Source organism: Cervus canadensis, chromosome 27 (genome assembly GCF_019320065.1).
Source record: "Cervus canadensis isolate Bull #8, Minnesota chromosome 27, ASM1932006v1, whole genome shotgun sequence".
In the NCBI taxonomy this organism is placed as follows: domain Eukaryota; kingdom Metazoa; phylum Chordata; class Mammalia; order Artiodactyla; family Cervidae; genus Cervus; species Cervus canadensis.
In genome coordinates this window covers 2,172,936-2,197,950 of record NC_057412.1, presented here as the reverse complement: position 1 = coordinate 2,197,950, position 25,015 = coordinate 2,172,936, and the positions used below count along the sequence as shown (strand labels likewise).

The window sequence follows — 25,015 nt, the reverse complement described above, 5'->3', positions numbered from 1 at the left end:
TCTCGGTGCCAAACTCAGCACGCAGGGAGCTGCAGGCTGAGCCCACGGGGACAACCGTCCATCACCAGGGTCTGCGTTCGGTTTCGGGAAGAGCCCAGAAACGACACAGGGATCTGTCCCGTTTCAAGGCCTGCCTGCTCTGGCCATCCAACTTCCCTCCCAGGTGCGGCCTTCACATCTGGAAGACAAGGCCAGCCAGGTTATCGTCCAGGGGCAGAACTTCACCTTTGAAGCTGGGAGACGCCAGGCTGCGTTAGACCCTCTGGCCGATCATGGCTGTCTCTGAAACAAGACTCAGCATCGGGCGGCCTCTAGTGGCCACTGACGGCCAGGTATCACAGCGGACCCCTGACTCGCTGTGGAGGAAAAGGTACCTTCAACATCCTGCAGTGTCATGAGAATGGAAAATCAAGCAATCAGGGAGGAAAAATGAAACTATACCCTCAGTATCTTGCCAAAGAAAAGCCTCAAATAGTAGACAGATTATAAAAATAGTTTAGCCAGATTCTTTTGAGAATGTGTTTATTATGTTCCAAAACCTTGAATAACTCACTTTTCTTTTAAAAATTCAAACTGAAAGGAAAACTAGGGATTTCAACAATGTTCACAAAGGGTGGTGGCTGTCTTGTTTCAAGCTATGGTTATTATTATTTTGCCTAAAGAAAGGTGAACTAATATTTTGGAAAGCTTCGCCAATGGACAAACTTCATCTGGGTCTCCACTTTATGTCTTTTACTCCATGAAAATGTCTTTTCAAAGCAGTGTTATCTGCCCATGGAGAATTTAAACAGGAGTCATCATCATCTTCTTCCAGTTTCTGGAAACACATGGGTTTCACTCAGGAGGGCATTCCAGGACAGAATCCGTGACCAACCTCCCCGCTCCCCGCCTCCCCAGAGAAGCGGGACAGCTCCAGACTCCAGTGCAGGGGCACCAGGCTCAGCCCTGGTGAGGCCGCAGCTCAGAAGGTGCCCTGCCGCGTCCTGCAGGACCCAGGCCCCAGCTGCCCCAAGGCCCGGGTAAGCAGGGCCCCCAGGCACCCCCGTGCCCACCAGTCCCGCGGTACCTTGAGCTCCTCCTGTCTTCTGTGGTAGTAGAGCATCAGCTGCTTCTGCTCCTCGCTGCTGATGATGGGCTCTCGGGCTGGGGCTCCCTGGCCCCTCTGCAAAGACGAGGGGACAGCGCACTGTGGGTGAAGGCCTTCCGCGGGTGACCCAGGAGGGCGCAGCTCCTGTCTCACAGCTGCCTTTGTGCTGTGGTGGTTGTTTTGTGCTCAACTGGGTCCAACTCGTTGTGACCCCGTGAACTGTAGCCCATCAGGCTCTTCTGTCAATGGGACTCTCTCCAAGCAAGAATACTGGAGCGGGTTGCCATTTCCTACTCCAGGGATCTTCTCAACCCAGGGATGGAATCCTCTGTCTCTTGGGTCTCCTGCACTGGTAGGCAGATTATTCACCACTGTGCCACCTGGGAAGCCCAAAGCCCAAACTGTACTTTGTGGACGGCTAAACAGGTCATGTTGAAGCTGAAACTCCAATACTTTGGCCACCTGATGTGAAGAGCTCACTCACTGGGAGAGACCCTGATGCTAGGAAAGATTGAAGGCAGGAGGAGAAGGGGATGACAGAGGATGAGATGGTTGGATGGCATCATGGACTCGATGGACATGAGTTTGAGCAAGCTCCGGGAGTTGGTGATGGACAGGGAGGCTTGGTGTGCTGCAGCCCATGGGGTCGCAAAGAGTCGGACACGACTGTGCAACTGAACTGAACTGAAATGAAACAGGTCATGCATCTCTCATCATGCAGAGTGAATCGTCAAGGGAGCCTCACTCTTGCTCTGGGCCGTCACGGTGCAGGCTGGGGGTGTGTGCTGGTGACAGCTGTTCCCAAGCAGCCACTGCAGGTCTAGGGGGAAGGGGTAGTGATAATCGTGGAGGCCACCCTGGCTCCCCCAAACTTTAGAGAAATGGCTTAGGAGAGAGCACGGAACACAGCAGCCTGCAGGCACACAGCTCTACACCAGGTCTGTGCAGGTCTCCAGCCCTCCGCCTCATTCACAGACCAGCAGCACTTTGAAAAACTAGAGATCAGTGCTCGGGGCTGTATTTTTCATCTCAAGAAACAATCTGGGTTACTTGTAAGCCCTATTTTTAAAGCTGAAATCAACTTGGTACACTCTCCTTTCCCGCCTAATTAAAAGGACACCAGGACTTCCCTGGTCGTCCAAGGGTTAAGAACCCGCCTGCCAGGGCAGGGGGCATGGGTCGAGGCCGTCTCGGAAGAGTCCACACACTGAGGAGTGGCTGAGCCCAGGCACTGCAGACGCCAGCCTGGGCGCCGGAGCCCCGCTCTGCAACGAGAGGCCCGCGCCGCACGGAGAGGAGGGCCTGCTCACCCCTCACAAGGAGACCTCACAGTGAGCTCACTGCTCACAAGGAGAAAGGCCTTGTGCAGCCACGAAGACATTTCTTTAAACTGAAAAACCCCAAACAAACTCCAGATGCTGTCAACTGATCCCCCTTTCCTTCCAGCTTTCGTTGCTCCACAAAGAGGACAGTTTTAAGCTGGGACCACACAGGATCAGAGGGCCTGCATCGGGAGTTTTAAATCTTTCAGTTACTGTAAGTTTTTATCAGTGTGGAAGTAAGTTAAAAAACAACAGCAGTCACACACTGAAGTCAAAGCGCTTACCTGCTGGATCTTGACGATGATTTTGGTTTTCTCATTCTTCCCCACGTAGTCGGAAAGCTTCTTTGTACGTCTCAGCTCCTTGGCTGCCCACCACAGCTGTGCCTCTGATTCTTTGATGACGTTGAGCCCTGCCTGGGGGCCACAGTTGAGAATGGGCTTTAAGGTTTCCGGGGCATTGGCCTGGTCTGTGCCCCTCCCGGCGAGGGACCGGCTTCCAGTGCCCTGCCCTCCCGCCCCCTGGGGAGCACCGGCTCCCCTGCCCACTCACCGCCCTAGCTCACCTGGGCACCTTCCCTGTCAGTCTCCACTCGCGCCCTGACTCGGGTAACTTCCTGCCCTGGGAAATGGGGTATCCTATCTCAGTGGCACCCTCATCCATCCATGATGTAAGGTCCCTCTGAGACTACGGCCCAGGAAGAAAACGGGGATACTGCTGGGTGTTTAAATACAAAAGTCCCTGACTCAAGACAACTTCATCTGTGACTTACTGACCACATGATGGTGTGAAAGTGACCACACATTCTACTGACCACACATTCAGTAGAAACCATACTTCAAATTTTGAATTTTCATCTCTTCTCGGCCTAGTGATAGAGTGTGATATTTTCTTGGGATGCTGGGCTGTGGTGGTGAGCTTATGATCACCAGAGTAATCAACCGATACACTGACAATCATTCTGTACCAGACAACAGTTCTGTTTTTCACTTTCAGTACAGTATTCAATCAATCACATTATAAAATAGGCACCGTGTTGGGTGATTTTTTTCTAACTATTGGCTAATGTAAGTATTCTGGAGCACATTTCATGCAGGAGAGACTAAGCTATGATATTGAGGACACTAAATGCATTTTCAATGTATTAATATAATATTTTCAACTTATGTTAGGCTTGTTGGGACATAACCCATCTTAAGTTGAGGAAGATCTATGTAGGTATAATGGGGCTGTTAGTTTGCTTCTGCATATTCTACCTATTTAAGATGGCTCAGAGGAAGATACTGTCCCACAGGGTAAGGAATAAATGAGAAAAACAAAGGAAAGTGGAACATAAAGCTAGGAAAATATTCAGGAGCAAGAGGGAAGGCTAGAACACAAAATTCCATCAATGGGACCAAGACATTTGGCAGAAGCAGGCACAAATGAGGTTCCTGCCTTCCCAGTACTTCCCATTTCCCCAAGAACATGGGAAAAGTTTCCAGTTCCTCCCTCCTCTGCTGCCCCTCCGTGTGTGCGCCAAGCCCTCAACCAAGAGCAGACCTCTGGGGTCCCTCCCCTGAATTCACAACTCTGCTCTGAACACAAGCCTAGCAAGATGGAAAGCTGTGCATGAAGCAAAAACTACATTAGGACAAGTATGAGGTCAAATATGAGCAGCTTCTGCCCTGGGGCGGGGGTAGGCATGAACTTACATGAACAGAGACCCCAAGAGCCACCCACATACCTGAGTCCCCGACAAATCTTCTTTATTTTCAAATTCCATCCGGATGGGATCGTATGGTGGCAACCCCATGGGATAAACTATCATCACGGCACCTCGAAGCTGGTCCAAGGCGTCATTCACCATCTCCATGGTCACGCAGACATTGGCTTCCACTTGTTTCTGAAAGTGGTCACGGGTACTGTTATCTATGATGCGGCCAATCAACTCAACAGATGTCAATCAGGTTCTTGTACAAGACCCACACCAGCTCCTGCCGGAGCAGCAGACAGAATCAAACAGAGCTGCTACCGAAGTGACTCTGATCTACTTGCGGGGCTCAGCCACGGCCGCCACAGCCTCGGCGATAATGCAGAATATGAGTGGCATTGAGGGGGTGAAGCGTGGAGAACACTCCGAGAGCAAGAATCCCAGGATCTTAGCTCCCTGACCAGGGATCGAACCCACAGCCCCTGCAGTGGAAGCGCAGACTCTTAACCACTGGACCGCCAGGGAAGTCTGGTCAAGGACCTCACGCTTTAGCTCATGGGGTCTGCGCGAGTGCTGGAGAGTCAGCATTGGAGCTGAACTGAACTGCAGGCCCCCCAGCTGACGTCTGCACAAAGACTCTCAGGGGGACTGTAAATAAAGTGGTAACTGTGGAAACGAGGGGAGCAGTTGGGATTGAGGAGGCATTGCAGACGCAGGTGGTAGGGTACCAGACAAGGCATTCAGGTGAGAGAGAGGCAGTGACAAAGTGGACCCTGATACACCGGCGGCTGTGTTAGTAGAAATGAAAAGTCTGCAGGAAGGCCCAGCTCCCGGGTACAGGACACCCGGCAGAGGAATCAATGAGTCTGACGTGCTGGCTGGACTCCCAGATGAAAGAAACCCAGGGTGCAAGTAAAGAAGGGTTCTGGGGTAGAGGACAGAGGTTGGGGAGTTATCTGCAGAGAGTGGAAGCTGGTATTTGGCAGAGAAGATAAAATGCCAAGGAAGAAAGAATAGAAAGAGAAGGGAAGAGAGCTGAGGTTAACACACGTGGCGAGACACTGGGTTTAAGCAGCAAGAGGAAGAGAAAACAGCGACCTGAAGCTGCGAGGCAGCCAGGACAGAGGCCCACGGACGTGGTGAGGCCCACAGACGTGGTGCAAAGTCAGATGTGATTCAGGGGTCAGATGGGAAAGGCTTCTGGATGTGCAGCTCGGGGGCCACTGGGGGCCCCAAGGTGGCCATGTCTGTGGGGGGTAAGAAAACAGGGGCCAGGTTCTCAGAAACCCGGGAGGATCGGACCTGAGGCTCTGGGGGCCTCTCTTGCCTTACCTACCCCCAGGGCGGCTTATGAAATTGTTTCCAAGTCAGAAATCCCCATCACATGTGCTAGGCCTCCCTGGGAGGGGCCCGCGCCCACAGACAGTGTGACAGTCCACTAGACCTGGGGTCACCTGAGGGCAGTTGTCCCGCCCAGAGGACACCACCCCCCCAATATGCCCAGACAGGGGCGCCAGGGGGTCACTTTCTACAAAAGCTCCACTGATACCAAGGGCAGTGGTCCTGACCAGGCACCACGGGGGTGGACAGATAAACTCAAGGTGTGGCCTCAGGACGACAGATTCCCCACAATCCTGGGCTCCTGCCCTCGGCAGAGGGTGCACAGATGTCGCTGTCCACCCCCAAGGGGCCCCAGTTTGGATGCCCCACCACCTTCCACACTCTCCTGGAGGAACTTGAGCGATAGAGGCGGAGGCCCGGGTCCCAGGGGCTGGACGGTGGGGCTGCTGGGATCTGAGTGCCCACCTGCCTGCCGCGTGTTCTGACCCACGGGGTTAGCGGCCCCCATGTGGCAGGTCTGGGGAGGTGGGAGCCAGGCCGGCTACATGTGGGGGCAGCGGGAAGGGCCCTGGGTGGGACTCGAGCCCTGGCCCGTGCGAGCTCCACCACTTTGGGCAAACTGCTGCAGAAAAGCGACTGGAAGCCCTATGAAAGCTGTCTCTAAGCTATGAAATGACAACATAAAAATACACAAAGGGAAAAAGTGACACAAACGAATAGGAAGGATTTCCACAGAGGAGGCGTGGGGACTGGAGCGGGCGGAACAGGGCCCAGGACACTGCCCTCCTAACCTGTTCTGGGAGGGGCCAACTTGACTACAAGTTACTAGTTATTATCTACCCTTCTGGGTTTCCCTGGCGGCTCAGACGGTAAAGCATCTGCCTGCAATGCGGGAGACCCAGGTTCGATCCCTGGGTTGGAAAGATCCCCTGGAGAAAGAAATGGCAGTCCACTCAAGCATTCTTGCCTGGAAAATCCCATGGACGGAGGAGCCTGGTGGGCTACAGTCCATAGGGTCACAGAGAGTTGGACTCGACTGAGCGACTTTCACTTTCATCCTTTAAAAAAAATAGTCTCTGCAGCCAAACGCATTTTGCAAACCCTGGGTCGAACCAAAGCCTTCCCAACGCCTTTCCTATATTGACAAGCAGAAGAGCAGGCTCCCCTGAAGCATTTAAAGGATTCGCTGGCTTAGGAATCACAGTGATACCCAGAGCACTGGGAGGAACAGGAGAAGCAGCAGTTATCCAGGAAGACCATGGTGGAGGGAAGGTGGGGGCAACAAACATCAGGAACATGTAAATAAAAGCCACCGATAAAAACATTCAATTCCTGAAAAATCCTTAAATTACTTTCCTCCAGACTCACAGCCTATGTCTGTCAGCAGTCTGACTTCTGTTTCCCCTTCAATGAAACATTTTGTGTGTAAGTACTACTGGAGAGGGTTGCCATTTCCTTCTCCAATTCAGATGATTACAAAGAGCTAACTCAAAATACACACGCGTTGTGTCAGTCAGATTCCGCAGGTTCAGTGAGTGGCTACAAGGTTCGCATCTGCCCTACTCGTCTTTCTTTAGTTCTTAACAGACACAAACTATGATGCGTAAAAGAGATAAGCAGCAAGGATTTACTGACTAGCACGGGGACTTATAGTCAATATCCTGTAATAACTTATAATCAGATGAAAAAAACCACAACTGAATCACTACGTGGCCTGAAAGTAACCCAACACTGTAAATCAACTATAGCTCAACTTAAAAAAAAAAGGGATAAGGAAGCAAAATATAAGCACCAATTCATATTTGAGCCACATTGACACAAGCCAATAACTGTTTTTGTTTGACTTGAAGGCACTGAGAGGATTGAGGACAACTGTCACAACTAAGGGAAAGGGAAAAAAAGCTAAGGCCCGCTCTAAACATGCTTGTCTCCTTTGTCTCTGGAAGGGAGGCGGGGTGTGATGGGAGAGGAGGAGAGAGAGACAGAAAGAGAGAGAAAAAGAAAGAATGAAAAAAAGCTGGCTGGTAGATAACTCTGGAAGCCGTTAACTGGAGTTTGTATTTCAAAAGACAAGCTTTAGAACATCATTTAAAAAGCTAACCTTAGATATTATTGCTTTGGCTTCTTCTATAGTCTTCTTTATAACTTGCTTCATTTTTTCATTTGGAGCTAAAGAAATAAAAAAAGGAGAAAAGCAAGAGAGAAACAGTCATCTTTAGGACTCTTCTTAAACATCCTAACCCCTTCTGTCTGAGTCAGGGAGGAAGTGAGCTGAGAGAAGGTACAAGAATGGAATCCAGGCAAGGGACACAGGAAAGCTGGCTGTCAGAAGTTAGTTAAATCTCTCAAATTTGATATTCTTAATGAGTTATGGTGGTACTTAGCCATTGAAAATACTGAAAATACTAAAAACTACTAAAACAGAGTGATTAAGAGAATCTTGATTTAAAGATGAATAATGAACCGGTAATATTCTGTTAACTGTTTTTACAAGTACCATGATTTCTTTCTTTGATGCAATTTCACCCGAAAAGCAAAAAAAAAATCTCTCAAAATTGAGAATGGATTTAGGTATGAAAAGATGTGGAAGACAACCAACTATTATTATTTTCTAGGTTAAAGTTCAAAATAAATACCATTAATAGAAATTCCTATTATCTTCAATATATATATATATATATTTTTTTTTTTTTTTTCTGAGCATGCAAAGGCTTTATAGGGACACTTTCTTTCCTTTGCTCCTAAGAGTGTTTTAAGGGTATAATAAGTACTTAAGTGTTTGTTAACTGATCAATTATAATCTTTTAGAGGGAGCTCTTTATGCAGGTTAAAAGGGGTATGGTATCAAAATAGGTTATCATCCCCTTTCCCCTGCAATCCCACACAAACAACCATGTACTGAAAGGAGAGCAGTTTCCTCAGTGACCTGCCTGTCCTACACAGCTCTGTACAAGAGAGGCCTGTCGTCAATTCAAGTGGAGACCGCTGGGTTGACATTCATTTCCTCTTTCTACATAGAATCGCTAAATAAACCCTGATGTACAAACTGTAACAAAACATACCCTGCGATACATTTTCATCGATTATCCCCTCAGACTATTCCATTGAATGAGATGAAAATGCCAATTTTCAATCACTTGTTGCCAATAAAGTTGGTAATTTCTTATGGTTCATCTACTACATTTAAAAGCTAGCTTGAAACTTAGTAAGAGCAAGAAGACAGATGCCTTCTTTTCCATCTAATTCATCCTGGCTTAGCATTTTGCTACAAGTAGTTAATAGAGCTTCCCTGATGACTCAGATGCTAAGGAATCTGAATCTGCCTGCAAAGTAGGAAACTCAGGGTTCAGTCCCTGGGTCAGGAAGAGCCCCTGGAGAAGGAAATGGCAACCCACTCCAGTATTTTTGCCTGGGAAATCCCATGGACAGAGGAGCCTGGCGGGCTACGGTCCATGGGGTTGCAAAACAGTTCGACCTAACTTAGCAACTAAACAACAACAAGGAGTTACATGGTGCAGTATTTTATAAGTTTGAATAGAAACACTGCAGTCAGTTTTTAACCTGAAGAACTGTTTTCACACTGATGATTACATTCAGGCATTTGCAGAGAAGAAAAATGCTGGATTACCTTGTCCATTCCGCCGTCCAACATCATCTTTTTTAAATACTGAGCCTCCACTAGGGATACACTTTTCACCCCATTCATCCTTTAATTTCAATTCTTCAATCTGTTCATCAGTCAGTCCTTGCATATTAGGAGGCAGAAATACGCCATGTTCTGCTAATTCTTCCATTTCTTAAAAACAAGAGGAAATTAGACAATATGCATCACAGTCATTATTATAACACCTACACTTCACTGGAATGGAAGCTTCCTAGAGGTCAGGGGACCGTTGGCTATTTTATTTAACAGACACTTAGATGCCACTTGCTATGGCATACCTGTCCTTGACCTCTGACAAATGCTCACTGATTCATCCTAGATCAACAGAAGCAGAGTCTGGGGGCTCACCCACTGGTCACAGGCTGCAGTTTCTGTGCTCCAATCCTCTATGCTATGTTATACCTCCTGGCACTCAGGAGGCATAAATTCAAATTCACTGACAGGCTGAATACATACCCACATAGGGCGTTATGGTTTTGCAAGTGCATTCACATAGATTATCTCAATTTCTCCTTGTGAGGTAGGCCAGACAGTTATCAACATCCCCATCTTCTCCAATTTGCAGCGGAATCACCTGAGGCTTGCTCGGGTCACACTGCTACTACTGCAGCCCTTCCATGGTGGCAGAGATAGGAAAAGACCTTGATTTTCTAGTAGTATGTTCACTATTCAGATGCATGCTTTCTATTTTTCCTATTCCATATGCATTCACCCCAGAATGAATCCACATTTTAACCTTGCAAAATTGCCTTTCTTCTCCTTCCTTCTCTCTCTCCCTTCTTTCACATGAAAGAGGTATGTGGGGTCTCCATAGCACTTTGAGAAGACATCAGGTAGCCTGTAATAACACAGTACTGTGGAACAAACACTACAGAACAAATCACCAACTCGATGGACATGAGTTTGAGCAAGCTCTGGGAGCTGGTGATCGACAGGGAAGCCTGGTGTGCTGCAGTCCATTGGGTCACAAAGAGTCAGACACAACTGAGTGACTGAACTGAACTGATGGGACAAATGGTCGAACTTAATGGGCTATTTATGGGATACTTCTTGTCTCTCTCTCCCAACCCGACTGTAAGTATCTGGGGCGAGGGGAGGGGGGACAAGGAGCGGGCCTCATTTGCCCTGGACTTTGGGCATAGCCTGCCTGAAGCAGGCTATAGACAGGTGGTGCTGTGCACTAGTCATGTCAGACTCTGGGTGACCCCAGGGACCGCAGGGCCAGGCTGCTCTGTCCATGGGATTCTTCAGGCAAGGATACTGGAGTGGGTAGCCATTTCCTTTTCCAGGGGATCTTCCCGACCCAGGGACTGAACCCAGGTCTCCTGCATTGCAGACAGATGCTTTGCCATCCGAGCTACTAGGAAAAGAATCCGCCTGCCAGATGCAGGTTGGATCCCTGGGTTGGGAAGGTCCCCTGGAAGAAATGGCACCCACTCCAGTATTCTTGCCTGGAAAATTCCACAGGCAGAGGAGACTGGCGGGCTGCAGTCCACGGGGATGCAGAGAGTCAGACACGACTGAGCAGGTAGCACAGATTAAGTGAATGGGTTTCCTGCTCACTAATGAGACTAAACAATCAGCACCACATTTCAACTGATAATTTCACAGAAAAAGAAGCTGAGGCCCTTTTCCCCAAAGATGCTTTGATTTTAAAATAACACTTAATTGAGCTTGGTCTGCTGTTAATTTTACTAAGAAACTATACGAATGACCCATAAATGAGTTCTTAAGGAACAGACAGATTATGATCCTTAAGGAGGACTCTATGGTACAAAAATCACCTGATATAATTACAGAAACAATCACATCGTGGATCACACCCAGACTAACCTACTGTCAAGTACTGTGTTGCCTAAGGCTACAGTAAGGAGCTTCATGAGGCTGTGAGTGCTAAGTCGTTTGGTGTCCGACTCTTTGCGACCCCGTGGACTGTCACCCCGCCAGGCATCCTCTGTCCATGGGATTCTCCAGGCAAGATTACTGAAGTGGGTTGCCATGTCCTCCTCCAGGGCTCTTCCAGACTCGGGGATTGAACCCTGTGGCTTTTATGTCTTCTGCACTGGCAGGCACGTAACCGCTAGAATTTACATTTAAATGAACTGAAATAAAGAATGCAGTGTCTTGGCGGTGGTCAACAGCCACCTGAGATACCGGCCACCCACTCCAGTGTATTTTGGCCTGGAGAATCCCGTGGACAGACCACGCAGTCGCAAACAGTCGGACACGACTCAGCAACTACCACTGCTAGACCGCACGGCCAGGGAACACGTCCGGCGGAGGAAAAGTTGCATTGATCCTCGCCGCTCCGGGGGTGGGGGTGGGGCGGGGAGCAGTGACCAAAACGTTTTAACATGAGGATCAGGCTGTTTCCTAGAGAAGGGAACACTGACCAAAACACTGTAACATGCCTTAGTAAAGTAATGCTCAAATTCTCCAAGCCAGGCTTCAGCAATACGTGAACTGTGAACTTTCAGATGTTCAAGCTGGTTTTAGAAAAGGCAGAGGAACCAGAGATCAAATTGCCAACATCTGCTGGATCATCAAAAAAGCAAGAGAGTTCCAGAAAAAACATCTATTTCTGCTTTATTGACTATGCCAAAGCCTTTGACTGTGTGGATCACAATAAACTGTGGAAAATTCTGAAAGAGATGGGAATACCAGACTACCTGACCTACCTCTTGAGAAACCCGTATGCAGGTCAGGAAGCAACAGTTAGAACTGGACATGGAACAACAGAAACTGGTTCCAAATAGGAAAAGGAAGTACATTCAAGGCTGTATATTGTCACCCTGCTTATTTAACTTATATGCAGAGTACATCATGAGAAATGCTGGGCTGGAGGAAGCACAAGCTGGAATCAAGATTGCCAGGAGAAATATTAATAACCTCAGATCTGCAGATGACACCATGCTTATGGCAGAAAACAAAGAAGAATTAAAGAGCCTCCTGATGAAATTGAAAGAGGAGAGTGAAAAAGTTGGCTTACAGCTCAACATTCAGGAAACTAAGATCATGGCATCGGTCCCATCACTTCATGGCAAATAGATGGGGAAACAGTGGAAACAGTCACAGACTTTATTTTTCTGGGCTCCAAAATCACTGCAGATGGTGACTGCAGCCATGAAATTAAAAGATGCTTACTCCTTGGAAGAAAAGTTATGACCAACCTAGACAGCATATTAAAAAGAAGAGACATTACCTTGCCAACAAAGGTCCATCTAGTCAAGGCTGTGGTTTTTCCAGTAGTCATGTATGGATGTGAGAGTTGGACTATAAAGAAAGCTGAGCATCAAAGAATTGATGCTTTTGAACTGTGGTGTTGGAGAAGACTTTTGAGAGTCCCTTGGACTGCAAGGAGATCCAACCAGTCCATCCTAAAGGAGATCAGTCCTGAGTGTTCGTTGGAAGGACTGATGTTGAAGCTGAAACTCCAATTCTTTGGCTACTTGATGCGAAGAGCTGACTCATTTGAAAGGACCCTGATGCTGGGAAAGATTAAGGGCAGGAGGAGAAGGGGACGGCAGAGGATGAGATGGTTGGATGGCATCACAGACTCAATGTACTTGAGTTTGGGTAAACTCCAGGAGTTGGTGATGGACAGGGAGGCCTGGCATGCTGCAGTCCATGGGGTTGCAAAGAGTCAGACACCACTGAGTTACTGAACTGAACTGAACTGACACAGGTCCTCAAAATCAGAAACCCACTACATCCTATACAAGGCTGGAAATGTTTGAGAGGGGCATATGGACTACGAGAGAGAACTGGTCTGTGACAACTAAACAGAGGCTGGCTCAGAGGGTTCAGCAGAATCAGTGGTCCAGAGAGGACTGATGGAATGAACTGATCAAAGCTGTATTTCCAGAGAGATCAAGAAGTTGGGCTGGAGAGATCCAACAGGTGCTTTGTAGTGCTGTTATCAAACTTGACTGTGCATTAGAATCACCTGGGAAGTTTTAAAGACTACTGGAGCCTGGAAACGTGTGCAGAGGTCAGTTTTTTTTGAGGGTGGGGGATGGGTGTGTGGAGAGGGTTTATTTCTTTGTAGCAAAAATGTTCAAGTCATCGCTAGCCTCAGAGGATGTAGGGTTGCCTTCCAAAGAGCTTTAGAGTGGAGGGAAGCTGGGCTTTTTTTTTTTTTCCCTTTAGAAAGATGCTGGTGACTAATCCTCATGTATCTGCTCTAGGTAACTGTTCTATTTTTGTTTGAATAATGTGTCCCCTTTGATACCGGCTTCAATGTTGTCCCCGATTTATCCCAGAGACAGATATTGTGTCCATAGAAGGAACCCATCTGTTTACTTATTTGAAATGACACTTTCAGAATCAATATAGATAAAATGTTTGTGAAGAAACATGCAAGATGGAAATTGATTGCCTAGTTTAGAATGCTTTCTCCACTGCTTACTAGCCATGTCTCTGGGAAAGTTACTTACCCTTTTAATCTGTAGAATACATACATTAGTAATGCCAACCTCTTAGGTTTTCATTGTAACTATGAAATCATATAAGTAAACAATATAGAAGATGTTTACTTATGATTCCCTGGTGGCTCAGATGGTAAAGAATCCACCTGCAATTTGGGAGACCTGAGTCTGATCCTTGGGTTGGGAAGATCCCCTGGAGGAGGGCATGGCAACCCACTCCAGTATTCTTGCCTGGAGAATCCCCACGGACAGAGGAGCCTGGCAGGCTATAATCCATGGGGTCGCAGGGAGTCAGACATGACTGAAGTGACTTAACACGCACACACATATAGTGGTTCTCAAAGTGTGGGCCCTTGACTAGAAGCATCAGTGTCACCTGCGGACTTGTTAAATATGCAAATTCTCTATCCCACTATAGAGTTACTGATTCACAAACTCTGTGGGGATGGGGGCCTGGCAGTTTGTGTTTTAACAAGCCATCCAAGAGATTCTGATATTGACTAAAGTTTGAAAACTGTTGTGTTAAAGATTACTTGTGGTTATTTAATTCCCATCAGCATATATTTCAAATAACAAACTCATTCTGGTGGTTATTACGTTATCTAAAAAGAAACATCCTCTTACAACTAATGAAACTAATTACTTTTAAATAGCCAAATTATTCTCCTTGATTCACATGTCCAACAATAACTCTAAAATGACTTATAATTATCTCCACCACTGAAACATCACTACAAAGTTTTCCAACTGGAATATACCAGTCCATGAGAAACATTTTCAGCTTTGCTCTGGATACAGATTTGAAAAATCTTAGGAACCAGGGTAGCTGTCTCGACTGTGAAGTGATGGGCTGGACTAGAGCCGTTCAAATTGTGATAAAGCAGGCTGACCAGGTGGGATGACATCATTTAGGAAAGACCTTGAAAGTCAGTAAAATTAAGCTTGATCTAGTAAAAATCGATAGGGACTATCGAACTTTTTTGAGCATGGGAGTGATGCAATGAATGCAAAGTGGAAAGCTTGAATTGTAATGCAGAGGGCTGGGTACCCAGGGGTGGCATCCTGGAGCTGGATAAGCTCTGAGGAAGGTGGAGATTTCAGAGGTCTTAGAATATAGGATGGGGACAAGGTCGGACAAGGATGGGGACACTGTCCTCAGCCAGTGAGTGTATGTCAAATTACAGTTTAAGCAGTGACAGTATCAGGCCCAAGGATATCATCTCATGGAGTATTTTCATTCAAAAAGCGGTTTCAGTGAAACAGGGGTGAGCCTGAACGTATTGCTAGTTCAATGCTTTCCCATCAGCTAAAGAGTCACTGACATTTTTGAGTCCCGTGCCAACAAGGATCCTCCTGCCTCGTGTCGCTCATGCCAGTAGAACAAGCCTGAGTTTGGTTCTGAAGCAAAGGGAAGCTTTGATCAGAGAATGGAGAGGTGGAGGCTCCTGCTCCAGATCACAGGCTGTCCCCCAGCGGTGGTGGGAAAGAGCTGCTTTAGAGTCAGAAAGGGTGAGTGCGGGTGCGCTGCTCAGGGCTCCGATTGCAGACAGAGCTGGGAGCCGCGTCGGCGCATCCGGCCGCCGTCTTGAACCCTGGTTCTGTGCTCAGCGCTCCTGCCTGTGACCCACCGGCTCGGGGCTGCGGGGCCCCGCACAGCCTCCCTGCACACTGCCGCTGTGGTCTTCATGGTGCCGTGTGCCCGACTTCTGCACGTGGCTCCCCCAGCTGAGAAGTTGGGCTCAGAGCTCTCCGATGACGAACTCTGGTCTGAAGTGCCCTATGTGAGGCTTCTGCAGGCACTTCCCTCTGAGCAAGTGGACAGAGGAAGCACAGAAGAAAGGGAAAAGGTTAGACTTCATTACCTAGATTCTCTTTTTATTTCCTGGGAATTGTTAATGGGCTTTGCCGTGAAAAGAGTCTACCAGCCTTTCTCTCTAGGGCTGCCACCTATTGAGATAAGCATCAGGGTCCTCTGATGCAGAGGAACAATGTGGAGGTAGAAGCCCCCTTTTAAGGGGATAATGAAATGATCAAGATGGGTCTTGAGTTTTCTTGTTTTTCCTGATTCATTCTTCTTTGTAATGTAATAGCTGAAAGGTCACTCTTACAGTTTAGAATAGTCTGAATGTTACAAGTGAGAGAGGATCTTAAGAAAAAGTAGAGTCACTAGGAAGAAAAGAGCAACGGGACTCTCTGGGTTGGTGTGTGTGTATAAGAGTGAGCACACATGAGCATGTGTGTGCATAGGGGGACTCATGCATTAAACATTTTACAAAGCTCGGCACAGCTGCTGCCCGGACAGTGAGTCATGTGGTTTCTGAAACATCAAATAATCCTTCTGCATTCATCTAGTGTGTAATTATGGCCTGTTAAATTTCTTTCTGGTATTTGTTTTAAAAATAAATACCCAGTCAGAGCAATTTAACCCTCTGCGTTCCTTCCAGCTGTTCTATTGCATCATTGATTCAAATGTCACCCTGAGATGTTGAAACCTGCCTGTGTGGCATTATGTTCTGTAACCTTTCATTTCACACAGGTCAACAACTGGCTTTTAAATGGTAGTAAATTTCAGGCATACTGATTCAGGCTCGGCAGCTAGAGGTGAAGGGTTTATCTCTCTGGAAGTTTTGTGAAATAGCCAGTCACTCAGAAAGCAATTTTGAATCTTTTATTCAGAGCAAAAAGCTTAATGTAGTTACTAAGGTGAGGAAAAAGGATACATCTGCCTTACAAAACTAGTAGCTTCTGCATCCTCTCATTCTTATAATGGTGGTTACTCTGAGTTGTTGGCTGTGTCCTCTGGTCTTTTGGAAGCTTGGCCCATGGACAGGTAAATGTGTTATTTACTCTTGTCATAATTACTGTGAGCTTTTTCAATCAATATTTGGATGGAGGAACATCAATCCATTAAGTGTATCTTCTTGTGTCAAGGCCACAGCTGAAGTTTCTTAAGTTTATCACTATCCCAGATCTGCTGTTTGGTACTTAACTAGCTTGCATCATCAATCTAAACCTAGAAAACATGAATTATAGCGTGTGTGACTTCTACCATCTTTTCTTTGCAGATAGTCTCTAATACTCGAGATTCAGAATAGCTTGGACACATAAGGCTTCCTGGCCTCGCATGCATACGTCCTAAGTCACTTCAGTCATGTCTGACTCCTTGTGGCCCCATGGACCATAGTCCGCCAGGCTCCTCTGTCAGTGGGATTCTCCAGTTAAGAATACTGGAGTGGGTTGCCATGCCCTCCTCCAGGGGATGTTTCTGACCTAGGGATTGACCCACATCTCTTATGTCTCTTGCATTGGCAAGTGGGTTCTTTACCACTAGTGACACCTGGGAAGCCCTGGAACAATCTAAAATTATAGTGTCCTGGCCATGGGACAATCTAAAATTATACTATACATATTTTTTAGAAAGAAGTCTACTTTCCTTAAATACCTCCTTTCAAGACAGTTCTTTGGTCCTGTCTTCATTTTAAAACTATTAATCACCACTTAAGAAGAAAGGAGAAAGGTTTGAAGGTGAATTAGCTCCCAACTAAAGGATACCCTATATCAGGGGTCCCCAGCCTCTGGGATCTAGGGCCTGATGATATGAGGTGGATCTGATGCAATAATAACAGAAATAAAATTCACAATAAATGTATTGCTCTTGAATCATCCTGAAATCACCTCCACCCCCCACCCCCAACCCCTGGTCTGTGAAAAAACTGTCTTCCATGAAACCAGTCCCTGGTGCCAAAAAGATTGGGAACTCTTGCCCTTTATGGAAGCCTGGAACCAATTGAATGCAATAAATAAAAGCTATATGCCTGGCTTTTTTATGCTCTGTGCCCTCCTGCTTATAGAAAAGTTGGCAGGAATTATAACTGAACTCGTTAAAAGATTGTGGAATTTATTTTCTGTGCCAGTTGATATGCTAAGCGAAGGTATTTTCAACATTGTGAAATTTATAGGACAGCTATTATGCACATTTTATAGGTGAATATACTGAAGATAAGAGAGATTAAGTGAATTATCCAGGGTCATATGTCAGCTAAGTGGCACAGCTGGTTCAGAAACCTATTTCTTATGACTGTAGGGTCAAGCTCTCATTTTGCATATCCAGTAAGATAACAGAGGTCAACGTCTTGATACTTAGTTCCCTCTGCTTCCTCCTCCCTGATCTGTGCTCAGCTGCCCCCTCCACCTGTCTCCTTCTTCAGGTCACAGTATAGTTAACACTTTGTTGAATGTTGTTTCTTCAGGGAATTCTTAGCTTTCCCGGACAGAGGAGTCCCTCTGTTATAGATTCAGTTCACCCTGCACTTTTCTTTCAGAATGTATATCACAACTAACAACTATTTGTGCAGTTTTTAAAAGTGCCTTTTACATGCCAGACTTTATAGTCTCTGAGAACATGAATTACCCCCGTCTTCTTCATCCTTATATCTCTAGCTCTTGGCAGAGGTGACATACATAAAACCAGCTCAAAACTTGTTTGTTCAACTAGTGAATGAATTAAATAGCTGTTTCTGAGTGGTAGTTGTTGTGTTATATTATTTGTGATAATTGAACATCATGCTTTGTATGGATATGCAGTAAGGTAATTGAAGAACCTGTCAGAGTAACAGGGCAACAAAAAAAGTGATTTCTGAGCACATCCTGAGGTTGAGGTGATGACACAAAGAAGGATGACATGTCCAAAGTGGAATCAGGAGGGCAGAGTGAGGGGAGAGAAAGTTAGCAAGTGCTGTGCCTTTGACCTGCCTGCCTGTCAGTTCTTAAAGACTTCTGAAAAAGAATAGCCTTTCAGTCCATTGCTTTGATAGGAAAGAATCAATTCAATTCATCTCTAAGCTTAGTACAGAGGTTCATGACATTGTATAGGAGACAGGGATCAAGACCATCCTCAAGAAAAAGAAATGCAAAAAAGCAAAATGGCTGTCCAAGGAGGCCTTACAAATACCTGTGAAAGAAGAGAAGTGAAAAGCAAAGGAGAAAAGGAAAGATACACCCATTTGAATGCAGAGTTCCAAAGAATAGCAAGGAGAGATAAGAAAGCCTTCCTCAGCGATCAATGCAAAGAAGTGGGAGGGGGGATCGGGATTGGGAATACATGTAAATCCATGGCTGATTCATATCAATGTATGACAAAACCCACTGGAAAAAAAAAATAATAATAATAAAAAAAAATTAAAAAAAAAAAAAAAAAGAAATAGAGGAAAACAATAGAATGGGAAAGACTAGAGATCTCTTCAAGAAAATTAGAGATACCAAGGGAACATTTCATGCAAAGATGGGCTCAATAAAGGACAGAAGTGGTAGGGACCTAACAGAAGTAGAAGATATTAAGAAGGGGCAAGAATACACAGAAGACTTGTACAAAAAAATCTTCATGACCCAGTTAATCATGATGGTGTGATCACTCACCTAGAGCCAGACATCCTGGAATGTGAAGTCAAGTGGGCCTTAGAAAACATCATTACAAACAAAGCTAGTGGAGGTGAAGGAATTTCAGTTGAGCTATTTCAAATCCTGAAAGATGATGCTGTGAAAGTGCTGCACTCAATATGCCAGCAAATTTGGAAAACTCAGCAGTGGCCACAGGACTGGAAAAGGTCAGTTTTCATTCCAATCCCAAAGAAAGGCAGTGCCAAAGAATGCTGAAACTACTGCACAATTGCATTCATCTCACATACTAGTAAAGTAATGCTCAAAATTCTCCAAGCCAGGCTTCAACAACACGTGAACTGTGAACTTCCAGATGTTCAAGCTGGTTTTAGAAAAGGCAGAGGAACCAGAGGTCAAATTGCCACCATCCACTGGATCATCAAAAAAGCAAGAGAGTTCCAGAGAAACATCTACTTCTGCTTTATTGACTATGCCAAAGCCTTTGACTGTGTGGATCACAATAAACTGTGGAAAATTCTTCAAGAGATGGGAATATCAGACCACCTGACCTGCCTCTTGAGAAACATGTATGCAGGTCAGGAAGCAACAGTTAGAACTGAACATGGAACAACAGACTAGTTCCAAATAGGAAAAGGAATATAGGCTGTATATTGTCACCCTGCTTATTTAACTTCTATGCAGAGTACATCATGAGAAATGCTGGGCTGGAGGAAGCACAAGCTGGAATCAAGATTGCCAGGAGAAATATTAATAACCTCAGATCTGCAGATGACACCACCCTTATGGCAGAAAGTGAAGAAGAATTAAAGAGCCTCTTGATGAAATTGAAAGAGGAGAGTGAAAAAGTTGGCTTAAAGCTCAACATTCAGAAAACTAAGATCATGGCATCCAGTCCCATCATTTCATGGCAAATAGATAGGGGAAACAGTGGCTGACTTTATTTTTCTGGGCTCCAAAATCACTGCAGATGGTGACTGCAGCCATGAAATTAAAAGATGCTTGCTCCTTGGAAGGAAAGTTATGACCAACCTAGACAGCATATTAAAAAGCAGAGACATTACTTTGTCAACAAAGGTCCATCTAGTCAAGGCTGTGGTTTTTCCAGTAGTCATGTATGGATGTGAGAGTTGGACTATAAAGAAAGCTGAGCATCAAGGAATTGATGGTTTTGAACTGTGGTGTTGGAGAAGACTTTTGAGAGTCTCTTGAACTGCACAGAGATCTAACCAGTCCATCCTAAAGGAAATCAGTCCTGAGTGTTCATTGGAAGGATTGATGTTGAAGCTCAAGCTCCAATCCTTTGGCCACCTGATGGGAAAGCTGACTCATTTGAAAAGACCTGATGCTGGGAAAGATTGAGGACAGGAGGAGAAGGGAACGACAGAGGATGAGATGGTTGGATGGTATTACCAACTCAATGGACATAAGTTTGGGTAGGCTCTGGGAGTTGGTGATGGACAGGGAGGCCTGGCATTGTGCGGTTCATGGGGTCACAAAGACTCGGACATGACTGAGTGACTGAACTAACTGAACTGAACTAAGCTTAGTATGTTAATAAAAAAAGAAAGATTTAGTGGCAATTTCAGTTATATCCTTTTTCTCCAACTATTTCCCAGGATATCCAATTGTTTTTCAGTGCTAGTAATGGCTTTCTACATTCTAAATCAATATTTGTTTTTGAGCCAGTGTCTTCATGTCTTATAAATTTGAAGCATTATCTTTCATATCTGTGTGAGGTTTAGGGAGAGATTTTATTTTTCCCTCTAGGTTCTGCTGCTTAGTTAATATCAGGTGAGATAACTTCTATTGTATTTTTTAAGGTCTGTTTCACAGTGTATCAACTCTGTGGTTTTGCATGACCTAAGGCAAAGATGATATAATCTGACCCAAGCTGCTTCTGATTAATTTGTAGATTGAAGTTTCATGTTGGAGAGATGTTAAGAATGTCAATTTTTAGAGCACTCAGGCTAACTAAAACAACTATTGTGATAGTGTTTTTTAATCCATTCTAAAGGGTTGCACCCAGTCAATATTTAGTGCTTTGACAGTACAGTAAAATATTTTTGACCAAGTAAATCTGATTTTACTACAAAATCTATTTAAGACAATAAAAAGAAAACAATTTCTTTTTATGTATAATAGACAATTATGATTATAAGCAAGTAAAATTGAGGTAGTCAGATATACAATAGGACACACAGGCACACAAATGACTTTTTAACACAAAGAGCAAGTAATTAAAGCCAAAACAATTATCCTACTCATTCAAAGAAAAAATCAGTAACTTCCAGAAATACACAAAATAGAATAGGTTGAAAAATAAACAGAAGCATTTCTATTCAATTTGGGACCAACATAAGAGGAGAGAATTTTGTGAAGTTGTTTAGGAAGCAATAGATCTTTTTCATTTTTATTTAGCTGGTGTCAAGCCTTTCAAGGTACAGTGAAAGAAATAAAGTTTGTCATATATACTTGATTTAAAAATAGCCGATTTAGGAAGGATTTGCCCATGCAAACAAGGTCAGCTTTTCTTCTTCATTCCCTTTTAGAGACAGTGGTCCTCTGGTCCTCATTTAAGGACTATTAGGAAAAAGAGTAAATGAGCTGGAGAGATCTTTTATTATAACAATATAGAGATATAGAGTTCAGAAAGGCCAGATCAGTCCTTCCCTATTCTGACCCTCTTTCTAAAATGATGTTCAAATCTGTTTCTAGGAATTGTTAATGCTGAAGTGAGTGAGGATGAGAGAAGTAGAAGATCTGTTCCATTTGAAGTTTACTTCCCTTTGTTTTTACTGCATAGTATTTTATTTTTTAATTAAAGAATTTAGAAAAATCACATACCTAGGCTTCCTGGATGGTGCACTGGTAAAGAATCTGCCTGCTAATGCAGGAGATACAAGAGACATGGGTTCGATCCCTGGGTTGAGAAGATCTGCTGGAATAGGAAATGGCAACCCACTCCAGTATTCTTACCTGGAAAATTCCATGGACAGAGGAAGCTGGTGGGCTACAGTCCATAGGATCACAAGGAGTCGAACATGACTGAGCACACACATACATACACACACCCCGACACACCCACACCATCACAAGCAGGACATAGAAAAATTTTCTTGTTCTACCAAATTCCCTCCTGCTGCATTGTGTATTAAAACTCTTTAAAACTTTTAAAAACATTCAAAACCATGTATTAAAGGTGGTTTTTTTCTTTTTGTTTTTCTGTTTTGAAAGTAAGTTTTCAGCTTTCTTGTGTAAATACTAGGAGTAGAATTTCTGACTTAAGTCATATGGTAATTATATGTTTAACTTTATGAGAAACTGCCAAATTGTTTTCCCAAGTAGCTACACCATTTTACATTCCCATCGGCAGTATATGAGAATTCCAGTTGCTTAAAAAAAAAAAACTAGATCATCCTCTTAGAAGTTAGTTATCTTTGGGAGGTTTTAGTTTGCATTTCCCTTATGTCTAATGATGTTGAGCATCTTTTCATTTGCTTTTGTTTTTTTTTTGCCATTTACACATCTTTTCTGAAATATCCAAATCTTATGCCTATTTCTTGTTGAATTTTTGGTGTTCTTTATGTATTCTCAAAACAAGTCCATTGTTATGTATGTGATATGGAAATTTTTCTCCAAGTGTGTATTTTATATTTTCATTCTCCTGACAGTGTCTTTTACCAAGCAAAAGTTTTTGGTTTTGATGAAGACTAATTTATCACTTTTTAAAAAATGGATCATTATTTTGGTGATGTATCTAAAAACTCTGTGTAACCCAGGGTCATAAAGATTTTTTTTCCTGTGTTTTCTTCAAAAGTGTTACAGTTTTCTGATTTACGTTTAGATCTATGATGCACATTGAGTTAATTTTTGCATTCAAGTGTGAAATATAGGTCAAGTTTACTTTTTTTAAAAAAAAAAATATATATATCTATTGTTAAAGCACAATTTTTGGTGAAGATTATTCTTGCTCCATTGAATTTCCCTTTGTATCTTTTGAAAAAGTCAATTGGTAGAATTCACTAGTAAAAGTATTTGGATCTGGAATTTTCTTTGTGAGGAGGATTGTAAATACCAATTCAGTTTCTTTAGTAGATGTAAGGATATTCAGGTTATTTATTTCTTTTTAAGTAGGTTTTTGGTCATTTAAATCTTCCAAGGAATTGCATTGATTTTTTTGATATTGAATTTACAGCTATAGAGTTGTTTTTAGTATTCCTTTATTTTTCTTTTAATGTCTTTCAGGTTTATGGTGAAACATCCTTTTATATTCATGATATAAATAATTAGTACCTTTTCTTTTTTAATATTGATCTATTAACATCTAGTTAGATACTTATCAATTGAGTTGATTTCTTTATAGAACCAACTTTTGTTTACATTAATTTTCTTTTTTCACTTTCATTGGTTTCTGGTATTGTAATCTTTTCTTCTACCTGCTTTGGTTTTGGTTTGTTCTTACTTTCTAATTTTTAAGTGGAAGTATACTTTATTGATTGGAGATCTTTGTCCTTTTCTAATATTAATTTATTAATATTTAATTCTATTTAATACTATGTTAAATTTAATACTATACATTTCCCTTCTAAGTACTGTTTTAGCTGTATGCCTCAAATTTTGGTGAGTTGTATTTTCATTTAATTCAAAATATATTCTAATTTTCTTTGAGACTTCTTATTTGACCATGGATTATTTAAAAGTATACTGTTTAACTTCCAAATACTTGGGGATTTTTTTCAAACATCTATGTTATGATTTATAGTTTAGTTCTATTGTGTAAGGGACCATATTTTGTATAATTTCAGTTCTTTTACATTTCTTATGTTTCATGTTACAAGGTAGAAAATGATCTATATTGGTGAATATTTCATGTTCTGCTGAGTGAAATGTTTGCTAAATGTCACTTAAATCAGTATAGTAGTGTGTTCAGTTCTTCCATACTTTTTCCTGGTTTTTCTTTTAGTTCTGTTGATTGTTGGGAGAGAAATGTTGCCATCTGTTGATTGTCTTTTGCCTTGAGAGTTGTCGAGATTTTGAATAATGTTATATTATGTCCTGGACATTTTGAATATTGTCTTATGAGACTCTGGGTCTTTGGGTTCTATTAAAATTCTCTGGAGAAAGTCAACAGTCAACCTGGTTCACTTTAGTTTAGACAGCATGTCCCAATCCATCTTCTGTAGGCTGTGAATCTGATGTCAGCTTAGTTTTCAGAGCCTTTCCGGTGTTCCCAACCCCGGCAGATGTAGGAGAAGGAGCCCTGAGCAAGTCCTGCTTGAGCTCCATCAAGGGGCCAGTGTGGGTGCATCCTCAAAGCCTCTGCTATTCTGCTTTGGATCAGTTCCACACATGCACAGTTCATGCATGAGCCCAGAACACTGTGCATAGGTTGGGGGCTGGGGGGCGGTCCTCTCTCCTTTCTCCAGCTCCCAAATCCTCCAGTTCTAAGATACCCTTTATCAAAATTTCCTGGCTGCAAAGCTGGGACTTTTTCTTCCCTGCACTATTATACATTTCCCTCAACCAAATCTGCCTTAGAGGTGAAATAGCAAGAAAAAAAAACCCAAAAAACCCAGAAAACCACAATGAGGTACCATTACACGCCAGTCAGGATGGCTGCTATCCAAAAGTCTATGAGCAATAAATGCTGGAGAGGGTGTGGAGAAAAGGGAACCCTCTTACACTGTTGGTGGGAATGCAAACTAGTACAGCCACTATGGAGAACAGTGTGGAGATTTCTTAAAAAACTGGAAATAGACCTGCCATATGACCCAGCAATCCCACTCCTGGGCATACACACTGAGGAAACCAGATCTGAAAGAGACACGTGCACCCCAATGTTCATCGCAGCACTGTTTATAATAGCCAGGACATGGAAGCAACCTAGATGCCCATCAGCAGATGAATGGATAAGGAAGCTGTGGTACATATACACCATGGAATATTACTCAGCCATTAAAAAGAATTCATTTGAATCAATTCTAATGAGATGGATGAAACTGGAGCCCATTATACAGAGTGAAGTAAGCCAGAAAGATAAAGAACATTACAGCATACTAACACATATATATGGAATTTAGAAAG

The 25,015-nt window shown here is 43.9% G+C and overlaps 1 protein-coding gene across 3 annotated transcripts; it reads right to left on the bottom strand.

Annotated features, from left to right (window-relative positions):
* Window positions 1-505: 505 nt before the first annotated feature.
* Window positions 506-10,362, bottom strand: LOC122428906 (cilia- and flagella-associated protein 298-like). 3 transcript variants are annotated; one of them, XM_043449045.1, is made up of 7 exons: window positions 9,844-10,332; window positions 9,072-9,239; window positions 7,545-7,612; window positions 4,136-4,294; window positions 2,694-2,825; window positions 1,067-1,162; window positions 506-817 (listed from the first exon to the last, which is right to left on the bottom strand). In XM_043449045.1, the coding sequence occupies exons 2-7, from the start codon at window positions 9,235-9,237 to the stop codon at window positions 707-709; spliced, it is 732 nt and encodes a 243-aa protein (XP_043304980.1). In that variant the 5' UTR covers window positions 9,238-9,239; window positions 9,844-10,332; the 3' UTR covers window positions 506-706. The 3 variants fall into 3 exon arrangements, with proteins under 3 accessions (XP_043304980.1, XP_043304982.1, XP_043304981.1); XM_043449046.1 differs by lacking the exons at window positions 506-817; window positions 1,067-1,162 and adding an exon at window positions 1,181-1,588 and having other exon boundaries at window positions 9,844-10,362; XM_043449047.1 differs by lacking the exons at window positions 7,545-7,612; window positions 9,844-10,332 and having other exon boundaries at window positions 9,072-9,149.
* Window positions 10,363-25,015: the final 14,653 nt, after the last annotated feature.